Consider the following 24,093-nt stretch of genomic DNA (forward strand, 5'->3'; position numbering starts at 1 on the left):
GAAGAATGGCCAAGATTTTGAGGTGGCACTTTACCAACAACAGTGATGGAAAGCTGCGTCATCCTGTTGATTCTGTGACATGGGATCATATGAATGCCAAATACCCTACGTTTGCAGATGAAGCAAGGACCTGAGGCTGGGACTTTCAACAGATGGATTCAATCCATTCAACATGAAGAACTCGATGTACAGTTGCTGGCCTGTCCTGCTAGTTAACTACAACTTACCTCCAGACATGTGCATGAAGAAGGAGAACATCATGCTTTCTTTGCTGATTCCTGGTCCACATCAGCCTGGTAATAGCATAGACGTGTATTTAGAACCCCTAATCGACGATCTTAACACTCTGTGGAGCATTGGAGAGGTAACATACGACGCTCTTACTCGATCAGCTTTTACACTAAAGGCGATGCTGCTTTGGACAATCAGCGATTTACCAGCTTTTGGGAATCTAGCAGGCTGCAAAGTAAAGGGAAAAATGGGATGTCCGTTATGTGGAAAAAATACAGAGAGCATGTGGTTGAAGTTCAGCAGAAAGCATGTGTATATGGGTCATAGAAAGGGTCTGCCACCAACTCACAGTTTTAGAGGAAAGAAGAAATGGTTGATGGAAAAGTAGAACAAGGGAGAAGGGGAAGAATACTTACTGGGCGTGATATTTCTCAAAATCTGAGAAATTTTCACAATGATTTTGGAAATTTTAAACGGTCTGCCAGTAAGAGAAAAATGATGCAGGGTTCAACTGATTTAGGGTCTGATATTGAGGGTATGTCGAGTGAATCAGATGAAGAGGAAGAAGTACTAGTAGATGAGGATGAGTTATCTAGATGGAAGAAGAGGTCAATATTCTTCAAGCTACCTTATTGGGAGGTAGATTATTATTTCATTTGCTTAATTTTTTTTTCCTCATCACTGTTATTTTCTTAACTTAAATATGATGTTTTATTTCTCATGTGTAGGAACTCCCGGTGAGGCACAACTTAGATGTAATGCATGTGGAGAGAAATGTTGCTGCAAGCTTAGTTTCAACGTTGTTGCACTGTGGGAAATCTAAGGATGGTCTTGCCGCTCGTAAGGATCTGGAGGAGCTTGGTATTAGGCCGGATTTGCACCCTAGAGTGCAAGAAAAAAGAACCTATCTCCCTCCAGCACCGTGGTCTCTGTCCAAGCAAGAAAAGAAGATATTTTGCAGGCGTCTATTTGACTTCAAAGGGCCAGATGGATATTGTTCTAACATATCAAGAGGTGTCTCGTTGGATGACTGTAAAGTCTCTGGTCTGAAATCACATGACTACCATGTTTTGATGCAACAACTTCTGCCGATTGCACTTAAAGGGTTGCTGCCAAAAGGACCGAGGCTTGCAATTTTTAGATTATGCTCTTTCTTCAATCTGTTGTGTCAGAGAGTGATTGACATGGAGAAGCTTCTGGTTATGGAAGCTGAGATTGTTGAGACTCTTTGCTTGTTTGAAAGATACTTTCCTCCAAGTTTGTTTGATATCATGCTTCATTTGACTGTCCATCTAGGAAGATAAGCTCGGCTTGGTGGACCAGTCCACTTTAGATGGATGTACCCGTTTGAAAGGTATATAGATATGATTTTTTTTTTCATTCTGTTACAAACATATCCAAAACTGACATTTATTGATTTGATTCAGGTACATGAAAGTCCTCAAAGACTTTGTTAGAAATCCTGCAAGACCAGAGGGCTGCATAGCTGAGTGCTACCTTGCTGAGGAATGTATCCGGTTTTGCAGTGAGTTCCTGAAGAAAACAACAAATGTTCAAGAGAAACAGGATAGAAACACAGAGTATGAGAACAATTCTTTCTTAGAGGGTCGTCCAATAACCACTGCTACTTCAGTAACTCTCACTGAAACGGAAAAGAGGATTGCTCATCTTGCTATCATCCAAAACATGGCTCTGGTTGAACCTTATGTAGAGTAAGTATAAATTTATCTTTCATTACATAGTTTTTATTTACAATCAACAACTTTTTCTAATTTATTTCTATTTTGATCTGCTACTAGTGAGCATCTACAATATTTACAAGACACAGATGGAAGGTGTCGGCGAGATGCATCAACGTTATGGAGTATGCATACTAAGAATTTTGCTTCCTGGCTAAAAGAGAAGGTACTGAATTACATTATACAATTCTCCTCTTATAGACTGCCTACTTGTTATTGACTTGTTATTTCTTTATCAGGTGCCTCTTGATTCTGCAGAACATGACGACACACTTAAGTGGATAGCTTATGGTCCACGTTGTTCTGCGAGATCATATACAGGATTCATTGTTAATGGGCAGAGGTTTCACACAGTTTCAGTTGATAGGAAAAGTCAGAATAGTGGGGTCTATTATGAGGCTACAGCAGTGTGTAGAGCTAGTGCAAAAGATACATCACAGGTGGTAGATTCCTACCTGGAGGACTGCTTACATTCTTTTATGTCATGGCCTGCTAGCAAAGTTGTCTTTGACAATCCACCAGAAGCAACAAGAGAACAATCTCCTACGGGTATGAAAGTTACATCGGTTGGTTATAAGTCGCCTACTGATACAAGTGGTAGAAAAGGTGCAAAATCAGGAGCAACAACATCAATTCATACTGAGGAGTCTCCTGCAATTGATCAGGTAAATTTTTAACTTATATGTTCAATCATCTGCTCAGATTAATATCTGTGTTTTGAATTGTGTGCATGTCTATTGTAAAGTGTCAGCTTAAGCATGGATCTCAGACAATGAAACAGAATCAGAAGTGCAAATTGATGGACATTGGTGAGAGGAAACAAGTTGTTGCTGAAGGTCGTATCCATTCAACAGACCCAACTCAACTGGTCCACTTTGTGCGCTTGGGTCCGAAAGCAGCTAGAGTGTGGGTAGATGCAGTGCTCGTAGATGATGCAGAAGTTTGGAGGAAATCAGATGAAATAGAGAGTTTGAAAGATGCACACGGTTCATCAATTGCATGGCCAATTGATAAATTGGTCATATTTTAAGCTGCTGTAAGTATTCTGTTTTGTGTGTTTAAACCTGCATATGTAATTGCATAACTGATCAGAGTTTTCATTGTTGCAGCAGCTGAGGGAATGAAGAACTTAGGTCCAGATTTAGCTAGTGTTTAAGCTAGGCTAATGAACTTGATGTATGATATTATTGCTTATGACTTTGGTTTGTGTTTTAGAACTGCATCAGTAACACTTATGTGTAATGACTTATGTATGTCAAACTTATTTTATGAAAGGGTTAGTTTGTTATGAAGTTTCTGCTTTTTTTATTACAAATTTTCGAAAATGCAAATTCATAGCTCGTGGACAAATAACAATAGCTAAAAAAAAACAGTTATGCTTGTAAAGCATAGCATTAAATATTTCATATAATGTAAACTATCATAATATATTTCTAAGCTATTAAAAACTTTAGTAAAGCACTTATCCACAGCAATTACCAAAATAAGCTATTGCTATTGTAGACGTCGCTACCATGGCACGCAATATGTATCATAATCAATTTGTAACAAAAAATAATTGTGCCGTAGATTCATTAATAACATCAGCTAATTAATTCTATCGTAAACGAACATTTCATAGCATCAAAGAAAAACGCTATTATAAGGGGGCTACATATGATGGCTGCCGTATACACAGCAGTTGTGAATTCGCTATCAAAACTCTAACATTTCATATAACCGGCGCTAACAATGAACATTTTTCTTGTAGTGCAATGTGGATCGCAAATTACGATCGCCTGCCAACAAGGTCAAGGCTTGCGGCGTGGGGCTTGCATATCTCACCTACCTGTCCTCTCTGCTCTCGCTCTGACGAAACCATGGACCATCTCCTTCTGTCCTGTGATTACAGTCAAGAGGGAGGTTCTTTTCGATGTCAGCCACCACCAAGTATGCTCACAAACTGGGCGGAGCTATTGTCTTGGATCAGAGGAGCACCGTCGAGCAAGATCGTTCTATTAAGGAAACTAGCGACCCAAACTGTGGTCTACCACCTCTAGAAGCAGAGGAACAATCTCATTCACAACCAGACATCAATCCCGGCTGCTGCTGTTTCCGAGGCATTGATAAAGAGATAAGGAACATTATCTCAGGAAGAAGACAAAGAAAGAAGTTTGTTCCCTCATGGCCTTGTGGCTGAGATAATTGGTTTCTTGTAAGTTTAAATTAATGATCCATCTTGTTTTTTATTTCTTTTTGCCAAGATGGCTCAAAACTTAAGATATTACTTTGTAAAATCTTCTTTTCATTTATGATATTTACAGTTTAATAAAAAAGGAAAAAAAAAAGCTTGCTCTCTAGGACAAAACTTCATAAGATTTTACGAAGAAGAAGCAGGAGATAAAAAAGTAACAGAGGAAGAAATAGCTCAGTCTGTTTAGAGATTCTGCTGCTTTTTCGTAGCTACACTCGCCGTCATGGAATACCTTCTGGATTCTCCGATGAGGATTCTGTTACTCCAAGTACTTTAAACATAACCAACAAGCTAAACCAAGCCTGAAATGTGTATATATTTGATATGCAATGTAAGCTAGAGTTTTTTTTAACAAAAAAATATTTTTGTTTTTGTTTTAAAAGGAAATAAAAAAACTCTTATTGGTTTATTTATGCGACCAACATAATAAATTACAAATTATTAAATTATAAATTACAATTTTTTTCAAAAAAAAAAACATAATGAATTACAAATCGCACTGCATTTTTGCATTTTTGAAAAGATTAGGACTTGGCCAACAATAAAAACTTTCCATATTGTTAAGTGTGAAAAAATTCTTTACCAATATCATATGGTCCTATTTTAAGAAGATTTGAATTGTTACAACAAACGACACATTTATCAATATATTATATACCTCAGTATATTCTGAATATATCTTCTCTATTAAAAGAGAAGTATCATTTTTATCTACTATTTAGAAGTCTACTAGGACCATTTCATTAATCACATAATATGATATAATAATTAATAGGAATATTAATAAATTAAACTATAGATTTTAATTTATATATAGATTAATAATTTTTAATTTATTAATATTTGTTTAATTAATTTCGTAATTAAATAATATAATGCTTTCATTTAAATAAATTATCATCTACCACTAAAACGGGTTCAAATTTGTTAATCATGTCAGATTTGTTTTATACAAATGAAGTTATTAACATATGTTAAAATTTTATTTCTACAGCTATATATTTTCAAAAATCATATGTTGAAGAATATTTTTTATTTGATGATTTCAAATTATGAAAACTCGAAAACGTAATAAAAAAGGTAAAATGTATAAAACAAACCCCTATATTAATAAAGTAATAAGAAACTTAAACAATAAAATTAAAAAGTTATAAAATACTAAACACTAAAATATAAATTGTATATTTAAATTTATATAATAATATTAAAATTAAATATTTATAAAATGAAAATATACCCGCACTATGTGCGGGATAAACTCTAGTTAACTTTACAATTTGTCACACCCACACCAATTATAAATTCAAACTATACCATTACGATATATCATCGCAAAAAATATATCTTAACGTGTTTCACCAAAAAAATATTATAATTCTCATTAGAATTATCGTTGTCGGCGGTAAAATCGGCTATGAAATATTTTACATTATTTAAAATAGCATAATTAACCAGATGGCTAAAAACGTGTTTCACCAAATCTACGGGTTCTATAACCAAAATAACATCTGTTAAATGAAGTCACAACCAAAAGATTTACAATAACATATCGGAGGAACTGGAATATGTAAAAATTTCATTAAATAAAAATTTTATAGTAAAATTTCCTTATTTATACCTAACTAGGGCAGGTCCACGCTACGTGTGGGAGTTGATATCGATTTTTATAAAATATATAATTTTGTGTATATTTTATTTTCCGTTTAAGTTTGGTACGAGTATAAATATGTTGTCTACACTGAATTCCAATTTAATATAACTAAAGATAACCGGATACTTAGTATTGTTGCTGATTTAATTAAGAGTTATAAGATTTTATAGTGTTTTAAGTATTATAACACTATAAAATACATAAATCAACCGAAATCGATCAATAAAGAATGATATTGAGTTTTCAAATACCATTGTATCTTTTTTTGTGAGGGTTTATAAAAAAGTGAAAAAATAGGTTTTAATTTACATGAACTCTCTGTCGATTATAGTTTTTTTTGTCCTATCGATTATAGTTGTTTTGGACAATATTAATAATTGCTATTATTAACAATTGTTGTTGGTTTTTTGGTATCTATGTTATAATGGGTTATTGTGGTTTCTGAATGTATTGTTATATATGATTAATTACGTTGAATATTTGACTTACAAAATAAATTTCTTAGTCTTTCTTTGTTTCTTTTGTTTGATATTTTTGCTTAAATTTGCTTATGAATTACCCTTTCGTTTCAAAATTATACATATTTTAGAATTTTCACATTTTTTTAATAAAACATATTGAAATGTAGTCATAAATGCATAGTTTTTTTTTGTAATTTTATATTTCCTATATTTAAAAAAAAATAAGATTTTTAAAATGCATTTAATGTTTTTGAAATTCACAATTTTTCATTATAAGTTGCAAAAATTGCATTGGAAATATAAAAATGTATCTTTTAGAAACAAATTTTTTCTCTATAATATGCATCATTTTGAAACGGAGAGAGTATGTAATTAATCGTACTAACAAGTTATTAGTAAGGCAGAAAAGGGAAAAAATAAAAAGAAAATAAAAAGAAATGGCAAAAAAGTAACAAATGTATTACTTTAAATAGACAAACTGAGCGTAACATTTATCCAAATTTAAACACATAATAGATCTTCATTTTAATTTAGAAAGATTAATTCATTCGTTTGTTGTTAATTAAAAGATACCTGAGTTATTTCTTTCTTGGTTCTAACATAATTTTTTTTATTTAGAATAAACATATGTTTGAACGAAGATAATATGGAAGGCCTTCAAATTCCATTTGCTAAGCAATATTCTGTCAAATTTTGAAAATGTTGTTAAGTCTACTGCAAGCCTCTGCTTGTTTCATATTTCATATATTTTTGTAGAAGTGTTACGGAAGTTAGTAATTTATGTTTCTTGTACATGCCTTTTAGCTTCCCTTCAGTGACCTTGTTTTTGTCTTTTCTTCTCTATTATTCCTTCTCTCTCCCTTGCTTTTGTAGCTTTTGATATTTCTTGCAACCGATGTTACTCCTTCATCTCTGCCACTTCCTTTTGTTTTCTTTTCTCCTCTTTTTTCTTAATCAACTCCTCTTCCTTTTTGTTAATTTTGTTGGTTCTTCTTCTTTTTGGATCTTCTTCCTTTGGCTTCTCTACTCCTCTTTTTCAGATACAAATTCCTTGACAATTGATGGAGGCTGGTCTGTCTTGACAGTCTTATTAGATTTTATGGATTAGGTCTTCTGCTCGGTGGGTTTTGGAAAAGTTCTTACACTTTTTTCACCTTTATATTCTACGGCCTTTTATGTTAAAATTGGTGGAGTTGTCTCAAGTTTCTCCCCAGTCTCTCAAAGTTCTAAATTTATTTGTTCTTGTAGCATAAGTTATCTGGAGAGGTTCCTCATCGTAGCCAAGAAGACGTCATCTAATGTTTCTAGTTCTTAAGGTACTCATTGTGTTTCACTTACATAGTAGTTACATAAATCATTGTTGTTTATTCACATATTCATAATTTATTCATCTATTTAAAGACTAATGAGTACGAAAACTACATATATGTATTCAAATTGTCTTAGATATGAGGCTTGTGCTTATGTCGGAAAAAAGCATTGCAAGGCTGCTCTATCTTTCTTTAAAGCCATTTCATATGATGCTTCTGAATCTTCTCCTCAATTGAAGAAATATTTATTTTGCAATACTTAAAAATGAAAAAGTGAATCAACAATCTAACAAAAGCAGCGGCTTCGTGCTCTCATTCATCAAGATTTATCTCCATCGAATATTTACATGAATCTTAGTTGATTGTTCGGCTGTTTCAACTCCTTGGTTTGTCAGTCTATGCAGATCTCCTCTACCCTTTGTTGAGGATGGCTATATCAACAGCACCTACTGGTGTTTTCATTTAGATTTCTGGTTTGCCTATGGTAAAGGCCTTTTCTCTAAATCTTTAGTATTGAACTCATATGTGCTCTTCTGAGTTTGGAGTTGTAGTCCTATTCTACCTTAGTAAAACCAATGTTAAAAATAAAATCTAATCAAAGACCATCTAATCTCGTAACTACATTTTATTCATTCCTTCTGGCCGACTACATTTTGTTACTTTATGTTACGAATTCAAAAGAATAATATAAAATGTAAGAGTGAAGGAATAAATTGAAAAAAAAAAAAATTCGGTTAAGAAGGAGAAAGATTATCTTCTCTACAGTATAATTCGATAATGGTGAACATTTCTCTTGTTATAAATTTTGTGTTTTTGTTCTAATTTGGAGTTTCCGTATTTCCGACTATGTTCAAACTTTGTTTGTTTCTTTGTAAGTTGTAGTTGTTCCTTTTCCTCTTTGTTTTCAAAACTTTTCTTTAACTTGTGCACAATTTTTTTTATTTCTAGCAGGAATAATATCACAAATTAAACTTCACATTAGAACATAACACACAACTGAGACAAATTTGTAATTTAGATATGGTAAGAAGTGTATGACTGGCTAAAACTAATGTTAGTTCTTTTTCTCTCATTTTTAACTCTTTCTGTTCTTGATAGTCTTCGAACACCGACTCTGGTATCACTCTCAGTCCTCTGTAATACCTCATTCATCCCATTTGTGTGAAAAATCTTTGGCTTCGTCTCAGCCTTCGTTAAAGCCTAATGGACTCACCATAGCTTCTTCTGATTTCTTGTGATGAACGCCAGAGAACAGTGACACATCAGAAAAGTCTAAATAATCCTGCGATCAGAGAAAACTCAGTTTGTCTAACATAGGTCGCAGATCCAGTAGGCTGATTATATAAGTAAGCGTTGAAGCTGCATCGTTTTCTTTCCTCGCTTCGAGTCGTCACTGAGATGTCTCCGGTGGCGTTGGAAGAATGATTTCTGTCTCGGCTTCCCTTTATGCTTCATGTGAAAGCAATGTCCAAAGCAAAGTAGTGTCCTTGTTTTTTGTTTTTTTTTTTTGTTTTTTTTTTGAAGTACTTCATTCATTTCAACCAACATCCATACATGATTACATCACAAATTCTCAGTCCCTAAGGATCTGCATACAAAAATAGTTTCCTAGCTTCAATCATGAATAAACCGAAGCTCTAGAATAAAGAAATCCAAGTGGCAAGAAAGGAAACAGGAGCAAAACGCGCCAGTTGCCGTGGAGAGAGAATGTCAAGTTTTGCTCTAAGCTGTCGAGAGATGTCTTCAGTTAGAGCACTGGCCGTCGAGAAGTATTGTTATGAAGTATAGCATTCCTCTCTTTCCAAATAAAATATATTTCAGCTTGGAATGCTGAGTACTGTAAGTGCAATTGAAGAACAAATGTTGTGTTGTCTCGGCCTGAGCACACAGAAGTGCTCACAGAAGACACTGATCCGGAACCGAGATTTCCTTCATTATAATCATTTATCGGGCATCGTAGCTGAGTTTTTGGCCCCGCATTTTCCAGGTCTACCACCATGTTTATGCTTCTTCTGATGAATCTTGTTGCTGAGTTTTATCTGTGAAGAAACGCAACCACCTCTGTCTTTCTTTTTTGGAGAGTTTCTAGTACATACACCAGCTAATAGCTGAAAAAAAACAAAAAGCTTTTAGAGGAATCTGTTGCAAAAATCAAGATATAAAGAAAGAACAATGATAAGACAACCACACCAGATATATATATATATATATATATATATATATATATATTTATGTTCTTGTCTGAAATCAAATGAAAAAGATTCAATCTTTTATCCTTTTATTATAAAAAAAAAGAGAAATCATCTGTAAGAACTTTATGTATACATAAGAGAATGCATCAACATTTATAACTGGGATGTTGATCCATGTATATCTTCAAGACCTTCATAAAAGAGAAGAGGACAAACTTAATTGGTCATAGATTCTTAAATGTTTTTTTTTTGTTCTAAATTTGTATTTAGCAGATGACATCAAACCCTTAAGATGTACATCATTTGAGATTTGAAACGTGAAAGTAAAAAACAATATTCAATATAATACCAAGTCTGAACATTTCTTAGCAGAGCCGTGAATATACTTCAACCCCATTTAAAAAAAAACAATAAATTTAAAATTTGTGAACAAACATGTAGAAGAATGAGAGGAGAATGAGAGGATCTTTGAAAAATCCTTAATTCTGTTATTCTTTCTTTCCTCTGCCTATCGACTCTGTTTGTTTTACTTTGGCGTGTCAATAAAAAGTTCAAATTATATCCAATTATTATAAAAATAAAAGAGAAGAAAAGTTTTAGAAGCTGATACCACTGATTCTTAAATAGACCATTTTCTTTTGATCCTTCTCAAGTCTTCTTCCTCAGCTTATTGTTATAACAAAGAATTGTGTATTTGACACACGCCCATAAAGAATGTGGGATCATATCTTCTATAGATAACATAATGGAGTTCCACCAAACACTGACATTAATCTAACATCACCTTGAAAGAGCCAGAGACACCACGCCACACCCTATGCGAAACCAGTAAAAGGAGACTTAGTCCACTTCTTCTGGTTCTCAGCATCAGCCACAACTTCACATGTAAATCACCAACCCAATCCAAATCAACGAAGAATAAAAAACGTATGAGGAAACATATAAAATGTTAGAAGGATTAAATGCAAAACGCTAACCTGCGGTCGTAAACATCACCAAGCCTTCGACTTGTGAAATTATGTTGGTATCAAGACAAAATTTCCATAGCCAGCGCATCATTAATTTTCAGATCTATGACTTGAAATCGGATTCTGATTTTCAATCGTCAAACACAGATGCCAAAAAAAGATTGAGCAAATGTAAATTCCATGTGCACAGGAAGAACGAAAAGGAAAAGTTCACTTACTGATTGCCATTAATAAGAATCGAGGATGATGATGAAAGCTGAAACTGTCCGCCATGAAAACCCATAACCTAGCCGCCCCTTTTACATTATCGGTCTCCCAAAACCTCAGCAGCTACACCTCGTCCGTGTACAGCGACCGGCTTTGGAGTCTTGAAGGAGGAGAGAGGCGTATTCTATTCTACTCACAGAAAGTTTTAAAGATTATTATTATTGTGAGGATTGAAATGATGAAGTTTACAGGGTCAAGACTAACCTATTTATAGCTGCAGATTCACGGGTAGGAAGAAGAAGAGGTGCATTTAATGATAGATCGTTGAAGGAGTGGAGAGAAGGAGTAAAGAAGGACGTTAAAGACGACGATGAATACAGCCTGTAATGGTTTCGGTTTCCCTTTGTTGGTGAGAAGAACTCCAACAGAATCGGCACGAACGGCGGAATTCGCCAGAAATTAGTTGTAAATATTTGTCTCCTATCACCTTCCCAAAAATTCAAGGCCGGTCTAAGAAATCAGAAGTTGAAAACATCATAAACCCTAGAAACAGAAGCTTGCAATTTTTTAAGACGACTACTGTTACTATCGGGCTCGAATAATATTTTCATCAGCCAACTTAATGAACGGCTCAAACCCATTTTAAAGTTAAAGTCCAAAATATAAACAAATGATAAGCTGCAATATATTTATCTGGACAAATGTCATGCTTAGAAGAGATCAATTAGTGATGTGGCAGCCTCTAAGTATAATAAGATAATATTAATTATTTTGATCCAAAAAATAAACTAACGTATTGCAGCAGTAAATAAACGACAAATCTCCAAAATAGCACATTTCTAAGTTTATGTCACAAAAATAGCCATCAAAAACTAAAATGACCAAAATAGCATTTTATCTTTTGAAAAATTTAATTTTTTTTATTTTTCAAAATTTGAAATCTTATCCCAAAACCCCACTCCCCAACACTAAACCCTAAAACCTAAACTCTAAACCCTAAATCCTAAATTCTAAACCCTAAACCCTAAATCCTAAACCCCACCCCTTAACTCTAAACCCTAAACCCTAAACCCCACCCCTAAACTCTAAACCCTAAACCCTAAACTCTAAACCCTAAACCCTAAATCTTAAACCCTAAATCATAAACCCCACCTCTTAACTCTAAATCCTAATGTCTAAATTAATTTACCATTGGGGTATAAGTGTATATTTATCTCTTTTGATAAAACATTAAGTGCTATTTTGGTCATTTTTATTCTTAGATGCTATATTTGTGACAAAAAAAATTTTAGTGCTATCATAGTCATTTTCTCTTAAATAAATAGAAATGCCCTAGAGAGCTCAAAACCAAGTTTTCCTTCCAAATATAGACCCAAGGCCCAAAATTCACAGAAATGTTTCATTTAATGATGGTCAATTACTATATTACCAACAATGTTAATTTAACTTAAATTATATAATAACAAAATCAAAATATTTTGAAAACTTGATAAAGATTTCCACGAAGACAAAGTTGTGCCGTCTTCTCCGCATCGCCTCCATCGTCATCTCCGTTGTGTCTCCGTCGTCGTCTCCAGTCTCCGCATCGCGCCATCGTCGTCTCTGCATCGCGCCATCGTCGTCTCCGCATCGTCGTCTCCGAATTGCGCCATCGTCGTTTCCGTATCGCGCCATCGTCATCTCCGATCCCTCATCGTCTCCTCATCATCTCCGATCTGCCGCCGTCTCCACATCTCATTATTTCGTGTCTCCGCATCGGATCAAGGTATCATCATTTCATGTTCATTATAACTTGATGATTTGTTACTGTGATTAGATTTCTAGTTGTTTTGAAATTTAAAATTGGATTGTCGTCATCTTCATCTTCTAGACTCACAATTTTTTGAGTTGTTTTGGAATATTTAGTTAAATGTCTCTGTGGTTGATTATTTTGAGATTTGGTTTTGATATTTTTAACAGATTTTCGAAATATGGTTGAAGTTTTTTGTGTTTGTGGGGAATAGAGTTCAAAGGAATCTTTTCAGTGGGAGTTCTATGTTGATAAGAATATGACTGCATCGTTTATTCACTTAGAAGAAGATCTTCAGTATTTTTTTGGAATATTTAGTTAAATGTCTTTGTGGTTGATCATTTTGAGATTTGGTTTTGATATTTTTAACAGATTTTCGAAATATGGTTGAAGTTTTTTTTGTGTTTGTGGAGAATGGAGTTTAAAGGAATATTTCCAGTGGGAGTTCTCGGTTGATAAGAATATGACTACATCCTTTATTCACTTAGAAGAAGATCTTCAGTATGAAGATTTGCTGAAGATGGTTTCTGAAGATTTCCGTATTCAAGAGGAAGCTATAACTTTGATCTATGGAATTTTTTTAGAGTTAAAAAGTATTGTTGAAGATTTTCTCCCAATCTCCATAGAAAATACTCGTAAACTCAAAAGTTTCATCGACAAGATTAGAGCTTTTCATGGAATATGTTGGTTGTGTGTTAAGGTTTGTTATTTTATATCAACTAAGTACTATTAAGGATAGTTGTCCTAATTATATACTAAACCTTCCAAAACAATTTGAATCATGCAAGTTATTATTTCTGGAAGCATATCCAGAAATTATCACATGTTTTCCAATTTTATCGTATATAATTTAGGTTTAAGTAAATTTATGTGTTTGACTTAACAAATGATTCTCCTCAGCCTAGCGTCTAAACCAATATTCTTACTAAACCTTAAAGTCACTAAGTTTTTTTTATCTAAGTTCATTTTTAAGTTTAAACATTGCTAGATCCAAAAATTACCAAATGCTTTCCAATCATCTATAACATTTTTTCTATTTTTTTTTGTTTTGTAAAGTCATCCAGAATATGTAAAATGCTTTCTTGTTACATTCAGAAATCTAAAAAATATCAATAAGCAACATAAATCTCCAACTGTTTTGCCTTGGGTCTTCTGATACTTCAGCTCAGGCCGTGTTAGTCTGAGAGATAATGATTTCCCAGCGTGTTACTATCCTGCGTAAACAAGTAAAAAAAATTCAAATTTGTTAACATCGAATTTTTTAGAAAGTTTTCCGTGTTATTCTGAAAAGTAATGATTTCCCAGCGTGTTACTATCCTGCGTAAACAAGTAAAAAAAAATTCAAATTTGTTAACATCGAATTTTTTAGAAAATTTTCTGAAACTATACAAATCCCTGCTGAAAATTAAAAAAAAATGACATAGTATCACAGGCACAAGAAATTGTCTAGAAATGTCATAAGCAAATTCACGAGCCTACCAAAAGATATCAATATGCGTAAGCCAAACAAGTAATCAAGCACAAAGTTTCTCAAATTTGTTAATATCTGATTTTCTGGAAAGCTTTCCTGAAACTAAACAAATCCTTCCTAAAATTAACAAAACAACACAGTTTCACAGCCACAAGCAAGAGATTAACAATGTCATAAGCAAATTCACGAGCATACCAAAGATATTAATATGTGTAAGCCAAACAAGTAACCAAGCAAAAAGTTTCTCAAATTCGTTAATATCGGATTTTCTAGAAAGCTTTCCTGACCTAAACAAATACTTCTTAAAATTAACAAAACCACACAGTTTCACAAGCACAAGCAAGCCACAAGCGATTAACAATGTCATAAGCAAATTCACGAGCCTACCAAAGATATCAATATGCGTAAGCCAAACAAGTAACCAAGCAAAACGTTTTTCAAATTTATTAATATCAGATTTTCTGGAAAGCTATCTTGAAACTACACAAATCATTCCTGAAATTAATAAAACCACACAGTTTCACAAGCACAAGCAAGCGACTAACAATTTCATAAGCAAATTCACGAACCTACCAAAAATATCAATATTTAAGATATATAATATTCCATTTATTCCAAGGTTTGTCAAAAGACTAGACACACTTGTCTCTTCCAGTATTTAAGATATATAATACTCCATTTATTCATGTAAACTTAAAACATGCGTCCTCTCCTTTACTTGTTATCATTTTTTTACTTTCCAAAAATAAAAAGCATTACATATTGCAGTATCTGAAGACCAACTCTAAGAATCAAAGGTCTCTTCTCACTAGATTCCTTGATCATATAAGAAACATGAATATCAAAAATTCAAAATTTCTTACATAAAAGCAAAATCACGAGCTCATCTTCCTATGTAAGCCAAAATTGTCTGTAGATGAAGCTTTCTGAAATTCATTATTTGTAACTCTGATTATGCTCTCTCTGTTCAATTCAAACAACAAAACAAGCTTAAATGTATCATCCAAAGAACAACAACACGAAAGTCCCAAATCTCAATTTGAAAACCCTAAGTAAACTTGGGCTTTTCTTTGTACACCATTGATAAAAATGATTGAAATATACCGATTCACAGTTCGATGTTATAACGAATTATGAAGACTTTTGTTTCATTTAGGCTGTTATTAAAGAAATTTCCGAATTTTTTGAAGCATTTTCAGTAATTTTATTAAAAAAGTGTTAAATCCTGAATTTTCTTCAATAACAGCCTAAATGAAACAAAAGTCGTCATAATTCATTACAAACTGCGTAGGAACATTTCGTACTTGCCCAAGTCAACATTAATAGTAAACAAAGTTTAAAAACATAGTCTAAGCTAAACAAGAAATTTAATGCTGCTTATGCCCGCCCCCGAGGATCACCAAGCAGTTGTATCTATTTCCGAGGCGGTCAGGAATGAGTATGAAATGTTCACTTTCTCTAACCTTCCTTGAAATCTTTACTTCTGCTTGATTCGGCTTGAATGACGTCTCCTTTGATGGCTCTGTGTCAGTCTGCGAAAATCAGGAAGACTATCATGATTATGTACAAAAGCTTCCAAAACTACTTGAAAACTCCAATTGTAAAACAAGAATAAGCACATTAGGTGAAAAATATTCATTTTTCAGCCTATAAGGCAAAAGAAAACTATAAAAGTTTTTTTCAGAATAAATCTTACCTCATTGTCAAGTTATTTTTCTGCTTGTTTTGGATTGGATGGGGCCTCATTCGATGACTCTGTCTCATTCTGGAAAAATCAAAAAGGATATCATGATTATATACAAAAGCTTCCAGAACTACATAAAAACTCTAAGTGTAAAATAAGATTTGAGCTTATACGTGTTGTGTCTCATTAGGGGGAAGAAACTTGAGTCCTAGTCTGTGGAGACAATGGAGAGCCAAGTGTCGCATTCGATGACTCTGTCTTTCTACAAAAACAAAATCAAGAAGGCTGTCATGATTATGTACAAAAGCTTAAAAACTACTTGAAACTCCAAGTGTAAAACAAGATTTGAGCATATATGTGTTGTGTCATATTAGGAGAAAAAACTTGAGTCCCAGTCTGTGGAGACAATGGAAAGGCAAGTGTTTCATTCGATGGCTCTGTCTCATTCTGCAAAAAAAAATCAGGAAGGCTATCATGATAATGTATAAATGCTTCCAAAACGTTTTGTTCTGACGAAATCAATGTTATGAGTTGAACAAATTGTATTGAGTTTTTGTTTCTATGTTCAGATAGTACCAGAGAAGTGCAAATATGAAATTTCAAGCCTTATCGACTAATTCTCTATACGACTCAGCTTAAGATACTATGTTCTGAATGCTAACTTATTTTTATGTATGTTCCTAACAAGAAAAAGCTATAAATTTTAGAGGAACAAGAGAACTACAACATCGACACACACATGTTTGAAACAATATCATATCACCCAATCTACCTGGATGACACAATCAGACCAAAAATTTGAATCTGAGAGAAATAAAGCATTGGTCAAAGAAGAACTAGGAACATCAAAGATTCAAAATGGCTTACCAAAAAGTAAGGTCACGAACTCGTCTTCTTCCATAAGCCAAGTTCTGTAAATGAAACTTCCTGAGATTCTTTCTTTGTAATTTTGACTATGTTCTCTCGGTTTGATTTGAACAACAAACAAGCTCAAATCTATTATATGAAGAACTACAAATTGAAACCCCCAAATTTCAATTCGACCCGAAATTTTTGAATTGAGATTGAAATTTTTCTTTGTAAACCATTGTCAATATTGATTGAAACATACCGATACACAGCTCGTTTCGTCGACATGGAGGGATAATCACCGCTTCGTTCCTCGCCGGACTTCAACAGCTCGTCGCCGGAAGTGACTCGTCGCCGGAGATTACTTCATATTTTTTTGGTGGAGACAATATTACAGTTGAAAGAAGGGCATTATAGTCTTTAGTTCTATTAATGAAGGCTATTATTCTGATTTCCAATTTGAGAGGATACATTTGAGACAAAAACTTAAAAATGATTATTTAGGAAAATAGCCCTTAAATAAATTTTATTAAATAAATTAACCTTTTAGATATTATTCCATAACTATCTATCCGATAAATAAATACTTATATAGCAATGATATTATCCTAAGTTACTAAACAATGACCCTATATTACATTCCGGTTGAAAATAATAAATACTAACCATGCAAATCCTAAACCCCTGTGTACCTATATTATATTATATTTTATTTGCCTTTTTATATTATGATATGACACTTACAGGAGAAGGTATATTGAATTGTTAAGTAACTTAGGATTTACAATGTGATTTAAGTTTTGTTTGATTTTTTATTTCAAAATAAATAATAACGTTCAGAACTTTGAGATATTTTCAAAATATGTATATTTTCAGAATAGGTTTGTAAAAAGAATAATATTTAGCAAATATATCTAATGTTAAAATATACACAACTCTACACTCTTCAATTATTCTCACTGTCTTTCATTTGTCACTAAAAAAACTGACTTTTAAAATACAATAGTATTTATGATAACAAATGCTTAATAATTATATTTAGGTACGGAATGTATAGTTATAGAAATTAAACTTATAAATATATGTAACCTATACTAATTTATTTGAAAAAAACAGTTCCGCGTTTTTAAAGCGCGGATCAGAATCTAATTATATTTAAAAAACCTTTTCAAAATTATAACGAGAGAAAAAGTTTTTCTTAAATAAAACTAATCTATTTGGTACTTTTTTAGTAATCAGTGATCCGGTAAGACTTAAATTGTTCGAAAGTCTTGAAAAACAACAACATCCAATTATATCGCTTCCACTAAATACTCTAAAAATTTGAGCAAAAAAATCATATAAAAACTTAGACCATGCTCATTATCTATACTGTTAATTTAGACTAGATGTTTTTCTGCACCATGTGCAGTGATAAAAGTTTACATTATATTTTAAAAAATTTGTTAATATTTTATATTTTATTGTTTTGAACTAATATTTTAATAAAAATACTAAATACTAATTTAGTTAAACATAGAATTACAATAAAATAAAAAATTTTGATTTACTTAAAATAATTTCAAGTTATATTTAAAATTATATTTTACAAAGATATTCATTTATTTATTTTGGTTAAGATAAATTAAATTAACTTGTATACAGTAAAATTGATACAAATTTTTTTATAACTTTTTTTTTACAAAAATAAACACTAAACTATGAACTAATTACTACCGGTTCAGATAATATTTTTTTTATAATTATTAAAAAATAAATAAAAAATAATTCCTAAAATTTGTAGATATCAAAAATAAACAAATGATATCACGATTAAAAATTAAATTTTTAAAAAAGGATTGTATAACATTTTGAAAATATTTTTTAATAATAAAATTTTTATGATTATAAAAATATATTTAAATACTATTTAGAAATTTTAAAATCTTTTATATTTCCATTGTCATATTATGTAATGACATATTTGAATAGATTTATTTTAATGATGATTTATGAGTTATTACCATATTATCAAAACTTACCAAAAATTGAAATTAACACTAAATGTTGTTGTCCATGTCACTTTTAACCATAAACCGTGTCATTAATTTTATTATTTCATGTCACATTTTTGTGGTGAAATTGATTGTGGAGATGACATGCGTGAAATCACTTCACAAATAACGTCTAGACGATTCTTATATTTATCTATTGATAAAAAAAATTCTTTTAACTTTTGGAACTTCTCATAATTCTATCATTTACTATACACACGCTTTTTATACATCATACTTAATATTGACTGATTACTTAATTTAAACAGATATTCTTTTAAACCATACTTTGGTTTTCAAATACAAATAAAGAAAAATACAAAGAATCGCAACAATACAAATAAAGAACAATTTAATATTCATTTTTTTATATAAATGTAAGCAATATTATATTGTAAAAGCTTTTTATTCTCCAAAATTCTCGTGTTGTCGTTATAGCAAACTTGTTTTTTTTATATTATAGCATAAAACTAAAATCAGTGATTTTGAAATATTTTTAAACTTCTTCATTTTTAGGTACCAAATATTGTAACAAGTTTTATATATTTTTTTTGATTTTGCGTGGTAAAATTTTGACTATTAAATATATTATCGGATTAGGAACTTGGATTTGTTAGGATAAATTGGATGGATATTGTTAAGAAATTTTATGATCTAATCTATTTATGTTATACACTGTAGAAGCTTTTGTTTTTGAAACATTTTGTAATAAAAAAAAACAAAATATTTGTAGACATTCAAAATGTTACATCATTAAACTATATATATAATATATATACAGTGAAACGTCTATAAATTAATAATGTTGGGTTTAGAGCAAAACTATAAATTTTTTTATTAATATATAGAGATATTAATTTATAGATATACTAATTAAATCAAAAATTCGATTTGAGACTATAAAATATAGAGATTTTCGGTTTATATTAATTTTCAGATTTTTCAGATCTCGGCGTTTCTTCCAAGTTGACTCAGTGGGAGTCCTCCTCCTTAGTCGGTGTGACTTTCGGCGGAGATTGGTAGGTTTCTCCGGTTCTCCGGAAGCATCGTTTTCATCCTGGGCCCTACATCCCAGCGCCGGCGATGGATCTCCGGTCTCGTCCGGTGTTTGCTGTTCCGGTTATCGTTGCTGTCATCGGGTCCGCTTTCAGTGTATTTTGGCGTTGGAGCGAGTATCGAGTCCGGTGGTGGCGGTTTGTTTACATCCGCCGCCTACCACATTGAAGCTGTGCCTTTCCACTTCAATGTAATCTCTTCTTCTCCTCTGTCCTCTGTGAACCTGAGTTGCGATGCCTTGGCCTGCTCTGCTCTCGTATGTGGATCTCGGATTGGTGTTGGCTGTAACATGAGCGGTATGAGGCAAGAGTTGGTCCCTGGTTCTGTGTCAATCAGTCTTGGTTGATGGGTTCGGCATTGTCTGGATACCGAGTCTGCTTTTGCTCGTCTTGGGTCAGTTCTTGAGCACCTAACTATTCTCTTGGGGACTTACTTAACTTATGTTTTCCTCCAATTGTTTTGGCTTGCTTACTTTTGTTTGTGCTGTTTAGATTTATTTTTGTTTTCTGCTACAACTTACCTCTGTATCTTCTGTCACAAATGGAAAATTGGTAATAATACTTAAACATTTTACCCAAAAAAAAATTATATTGATTGATAGCTTGTTATATTGAGAACTATTATTTTAGTGTTCAACGTGGCTACATCGAGTATGTACCGATATCTTCTACTCCATGTAGCCATGTAGAAGAAGATATCGTATAATCAAAGAGTAAGAAGACAACATACTGTATTTTTGAAGTACAAATGAACCTTCTCCTATTTTTGCTGTAACCGTTTTTTCCTCCATAACTTTTTGGCTAATCTTAGAATTGAGTTTTTGATTTCGTTGACCATGCCTAGATTTATAATAATGAGGTTCATAATCAGTTTTAGTTCGAGAATAGAGAGGACAATACGATACAAGTACTGTATGATATCTTTAATATGCCTTTTGTTCTTCTCAACATCTAAACAAGAGCACTAATGTACTTTCGAAACTTGGAATCCCTTGGTTTTCAGATACATATACAGGCTAGGCCATCATGACTTGGTCATAATATTTGGAGCAAGACTCATTTGCACTGTTTTGGCTTGCACTCACGAATAGCTGCGACCCCACCAAATGAGCTTCATAATTTTTCTTTCTTACACTTATTAGCATTATTGTTTCTTTTTGATACAGGTTTTACAAAATTATCATGGAAAATACTTGTTGATTTGTTTAGTTGCAGAGATCATCTCTGTACTAACTAAAATTTTGACTCTCTTTGTCTTCTGCACAAAACACAACACAGCGACCAAATGGTATTATTTCTCTTCTCTTCACTCAGATATCTCTACCTCAGGGGACTTGTCTTGTTGCTTCTCAAGTGATATCAAGATCATCAACTTTGAGGGCACGATCTTTGATGGGGGAGGAGTATTAACACTAAACACCTTGTATGACAAAACTATGAGTTGTATAATGTATATCTTTGTATAATGTATATCTAGTCCACTTACATTGTTGTTGGCTTGGAAATTTTCAAAGTAGAGTTGAGAGGGAGATTTCAAAGATTGAAGGATAGAGAATATAAAATTTTACAGTGACGAGGCCGATGTAGAGGATAATCGATCGTTGTGACGGCTTCGGACCACTCAACAGTTCCCCAAATCTCGCCAGTTTCTTTGCGCCTTTGTAAAGAGATCTCTGCACACCAAATCTCCCATTTCCTATTAGCAGGAGAGTCCCAGAAGAGTAACATGTTGGGACCAGAGTTGCTCAGTTTGTGACCGGGAAATATACCGTCAAGGTGTAGGGATGGCAAACCCCAACCATAATTGACCACTTTGGAGGCACAAAGGGTGCCCCTTAGATCCTCCAAGCCCATAACTTGTCTCCACTTCATCCCAACCGCGGACTCCTCCAAATCACTTGCCTCACACCACAATATCCACCCACCGGTTACACAAGAGTAGATGACATTGTCGATCACATGCCAACCCTTTCTAAGTTCGTTGGTATCCGAGTTCCCTGTTTTCCATATGCCTTGACTCGGAATGTAAAGCAGTCCATCACCTTTGTCATTCAAACCGAAAATCTTCTTTGTCTTCTCCTCCTCTATCAGTGCGATTTCGTGCATTAAGGCCGAAGAGGAGTTCAGATCATCTGGCGGAGGAGGCAAGGCATCCCAAGTCTGCGTCTTTGGATCAAAAACCTCCACTGCCCAATTTGGTTTCTTGCAACCTCCAAAAACGTATATCTTCCCGTCCACCACGCCAGCTGCAGCAGAAGCTCGAGCGAACCCCATGGAGGGGAGATTGGTCCACGTATGAGATCGGCAATCCAGGAAAAAGACCCTGGATGATCGCTTCCTGCCAATCATCCCACCAATCACATAGATACCCCAACCATGGGCCACCACGGAAGATGCTTCAGGAGGCTGATACAAGTGTGGCCGGATCTGAAGCAGCCGACTAGGATGATTTACGGGGGCTTTTGGGTAGAAGCCGAACCAGCGTGCGAACGGGTCTGAAGGGATGCTTAAACACAAATAGATGCAGTGTTCGGTGCAACCCATTAGGGATCGGGCTTGGTATAACTCCGGGGAAAGCATTAGAGAGCGGTGCAGCTTGGAGACCAGATATAAGGATCCGTGGTCCAATCTTGGGACAAAGGCCAAGCAATTCATTACGATTTCATCTGGCAACACAGATAACTTACATGCCTGCTGCGGACAGTAGTTCCTCTGTTTCTTCCTACAATTCCTCTTCATCGTGCTTTGTTTTGCTTTCCCATAAACTGACATCATGTTTGTTTGTTTTTTCCAAGAGAAAAGCACTTGCTCCAACTTGTTTATAAAGGGTACTCTGAATACTAATTCTATCCGAACAAGGAACAAAACTATAATATTTACTTTTTTTTTTTTATGTTTGTTTCCTTTTTCTTTCTCAATAAGATTTACCCTATCAATAATTGAGATTTTTTAACTTTTTCTTTTATCTAACTTACGACCACCAGATCCGTTTTTGTTGTTTAATACCGTACTCCTTTTTTTCGTTTTTTCCTAATAAAGTTTTTCACTTGCGACATTGTGCTCCCCGCATTAAAAGAGTTCAGAAATTCGAAGAAGCTATAAGACTTTACCTTTTTACAACAACTATCATGTTCGTTTCTTAGTCGCCCCGTCAGATGGCTGCGTCAAAAAAATACTCTGTGACAGAGACAAAAATAACAAAGTCGGAGACGCAGAAAATCGAAGTAGCAGAATATCCGAACGGATATTGAATTAGAAGAGATTGGATATCCGAATTCGAACGGGTAATATCCAAACCCGAATAGATATCTGAAAATAACCGAACATATGTATAATTAACCTTATATTTCTAGTTTACATCTCTCATTTTATATAAAATATTTATATTGATACTACACATATTTTAAGTTCATATGATATACACACAATTACAGAGAAAATGATTTGTTACTCACTTAAAATGCATGTCAAAATTTTTATTTCAAGAATTAACAAAAAGTTACTGATGTGCCGCAGTCCACAGATCAGTACATGGAACCAGCTCGGCATGAAGTTCAGGACGTTCTGAACATTTCAACCGAGGTTCATATTTTTCACCGTACCGGACAGTCTCACCGTGCAGTGTACTGTACCGTCCCGCATGCGTCCGGAAAGGAGCTTTGGCTGGAACCATGGCCGGATGACCGATCTAACCGTACTGGAGCTTGCCTTTCCCATCTGACTTCACATTTTAAGACATATGGTCGAGCTAGAATCCACTTTGGACGAGCTGGACGAAGTGACATTTACTTGGGCGAGCTAGATGAGCTGAGTGAGCTAAGTGACACTACTCTAGAGCTGGATGAGCTGAGTGAGCTAAGTGACACTATCTTGGAGCTGAATGAGCTAAGTAACACTGAAGATGGAGTTGGTTCAGCTGCTTGGCGAAACGGGCCTTTTCAGCCCAAAGAAAAGTTCATAAAAAGTTCATTATGGGATTGTTTCTCTCCAAATTCGACCAGCCCTTTCCTCAGTTCATTTCAAGCCTTCTCTCCAAATTCGACCAGCCATTTCCTCAGTACATTTCAAGCTCATTCTCATCAAGAATACCAAGAGGGAGTCAGCAAGGAAGTCTTGGTCGTGCATGGGAAAAAAAATTCAACAAAAATCATTAATTTCGGTCTTTAGTCAAAGTCTTCATTTCTAGTTTCTATGTCTTGTTTTTAGCACATTCTTCTTTG

The 24,093-nt window shown here is 33.7% G+C and overlaps 2 protein-coding genes and 3 long non-coding RNA genes across 9 annotated transcripts; 3 read left to right on the forward strand and 2 right to left on the reverse strand.

Annotated features, from left to right (window-relative positions):
- Positions 1 to 1,445: 1,445 nt before the first annotated feature.
- LOC125591541 lies at positions 1,446 to 3,244 on the forward strand. 3 transcript variants are annotated; one of them, XM_048765942.1, is made up of 6 exons: positions 1,446 to 1,585; positions 1,659 to 1,943; positions 2,031 to 2,136; positions 2,210 to 2,635; positions 2,716 to 3,006; positions 3,080 to 3,244. In XM_048765942.1, the coding sequence occupies exons 1-5, from the start codon at positions 1,569 to 1,571 to the stop codon at positions 2,998 to 3,000; spliced, it is 1,119 nt and encodes a 372-aa protein (XP_048621899.1). In that variant the 5' UTR covers positions 1,446 to 1,568; the 3' UTR covers positions 3,001 to 3,006; positions 3,080 to 3,244. The 3 variants fall into 3 exon arrangements, with proteins under 3 accessions (XP_048621899.1, XP_048621900.1, XP_048621898.1); XM_048765943.1 differs by having other exon boundaries at positions 3,083 to 3,244; XM_048765941.1 differs by having other exon boundaries at positions 2,716 to 3,244.
- A 1,986-nt stretch (positions 3,245 to 5,230) lies between these two features.
- On the forward strand, positions 5,231 to 10,257 carry LOC125591544. Of its 2 annotated transcripts, none has more exons than XR_007327602.1 (2): positions 5,231 to 7,631; positions 7,762 to 10,257. It is a non-coding gene; the product is annotated as an uncharacterized LOC125591544 (long non-coding RNA). The 2 variants fall into 2 exon arrangements; XR_007327603.1 differs by having other exon boundaries at positions 8,021 to 9,825.
- On the reverse strand, positions 9,157 to 11,617 carry LOC106438854. Its single transcript, XR_001287465.3, has 5 exons — positions 11,257 to 11,617; positions 11,004 to 11,181; positions 10,795 to 10,908; positions 10,428 to 10,694; positions 9,157 to 9,733 (listed from the first exon to the last, which is right to left on the reverse strand). It is a non-coding gene; the product is annotated as an uncharacterized LOC106438854 (long non-coding RNA).
- A 7,773-nt stretch (positions 11,618 to 19,390) lies between these two features.
- Positions 19,391 to 21,404, forward strand: LOC111210758. The gene is made up of 2 exons (XR_002661994.2): positions 19,391 to 20,267; positions 20,877 to 21,404. It is a non-coding gene; the product is annotated as an uncharacterized LOC111210758 (long non-coding RNA).
- LOC125591540 (putative F-box/kelch-repeat protein At5g03000) lies at positions 20,981 to 22,731 on the reverse strand. Of its 2 annotated transcripts, none has more exons than XM_048765939.1 (2): positions 21,360 to 22,731; positions 20,981 to 21,285 (listed from the first exon to the last, which is right to left on the reverse strand). In XM_048765939.1, the coding sequence occupies exon 1, from the start codon at positions 22,646 to 22,648 to the stop codon at positions 21,407 to 21,409; it is 1,242 nt and encodes a 413-aa protein (XP_048621896.1). In that variant the 5' UTR covers positions 22,649 to 22,731; the 3' UTR covers positions 20,981 to 21,285; positions 21,360 to 21,406. The 2 variants fall into 2 exon arrangements, with proteins under 2 accessions (XP_048621896.1, XP_048621895.1); XM_048765938.1 differs by having other exon boundaries at positions 20,981 to 21,293.
- Between the last annotated feature and the right edge of the window lie 1,362 nt (positions 22,732 to 24,093).

Source organism: Brassica napus, chromosome C8 (genome assembly GCF_020379485.1).
Source record: "Brassica napus cultivar Da-Ae chromosome C8, Da-Ae, whole genome shotgun sequence".
NCBI lineage: Eukaryota > Viridiplantae > Streptophyta > Magnoliopsida > Brassicales > Brassicaceae > Brassica > Brassica napus.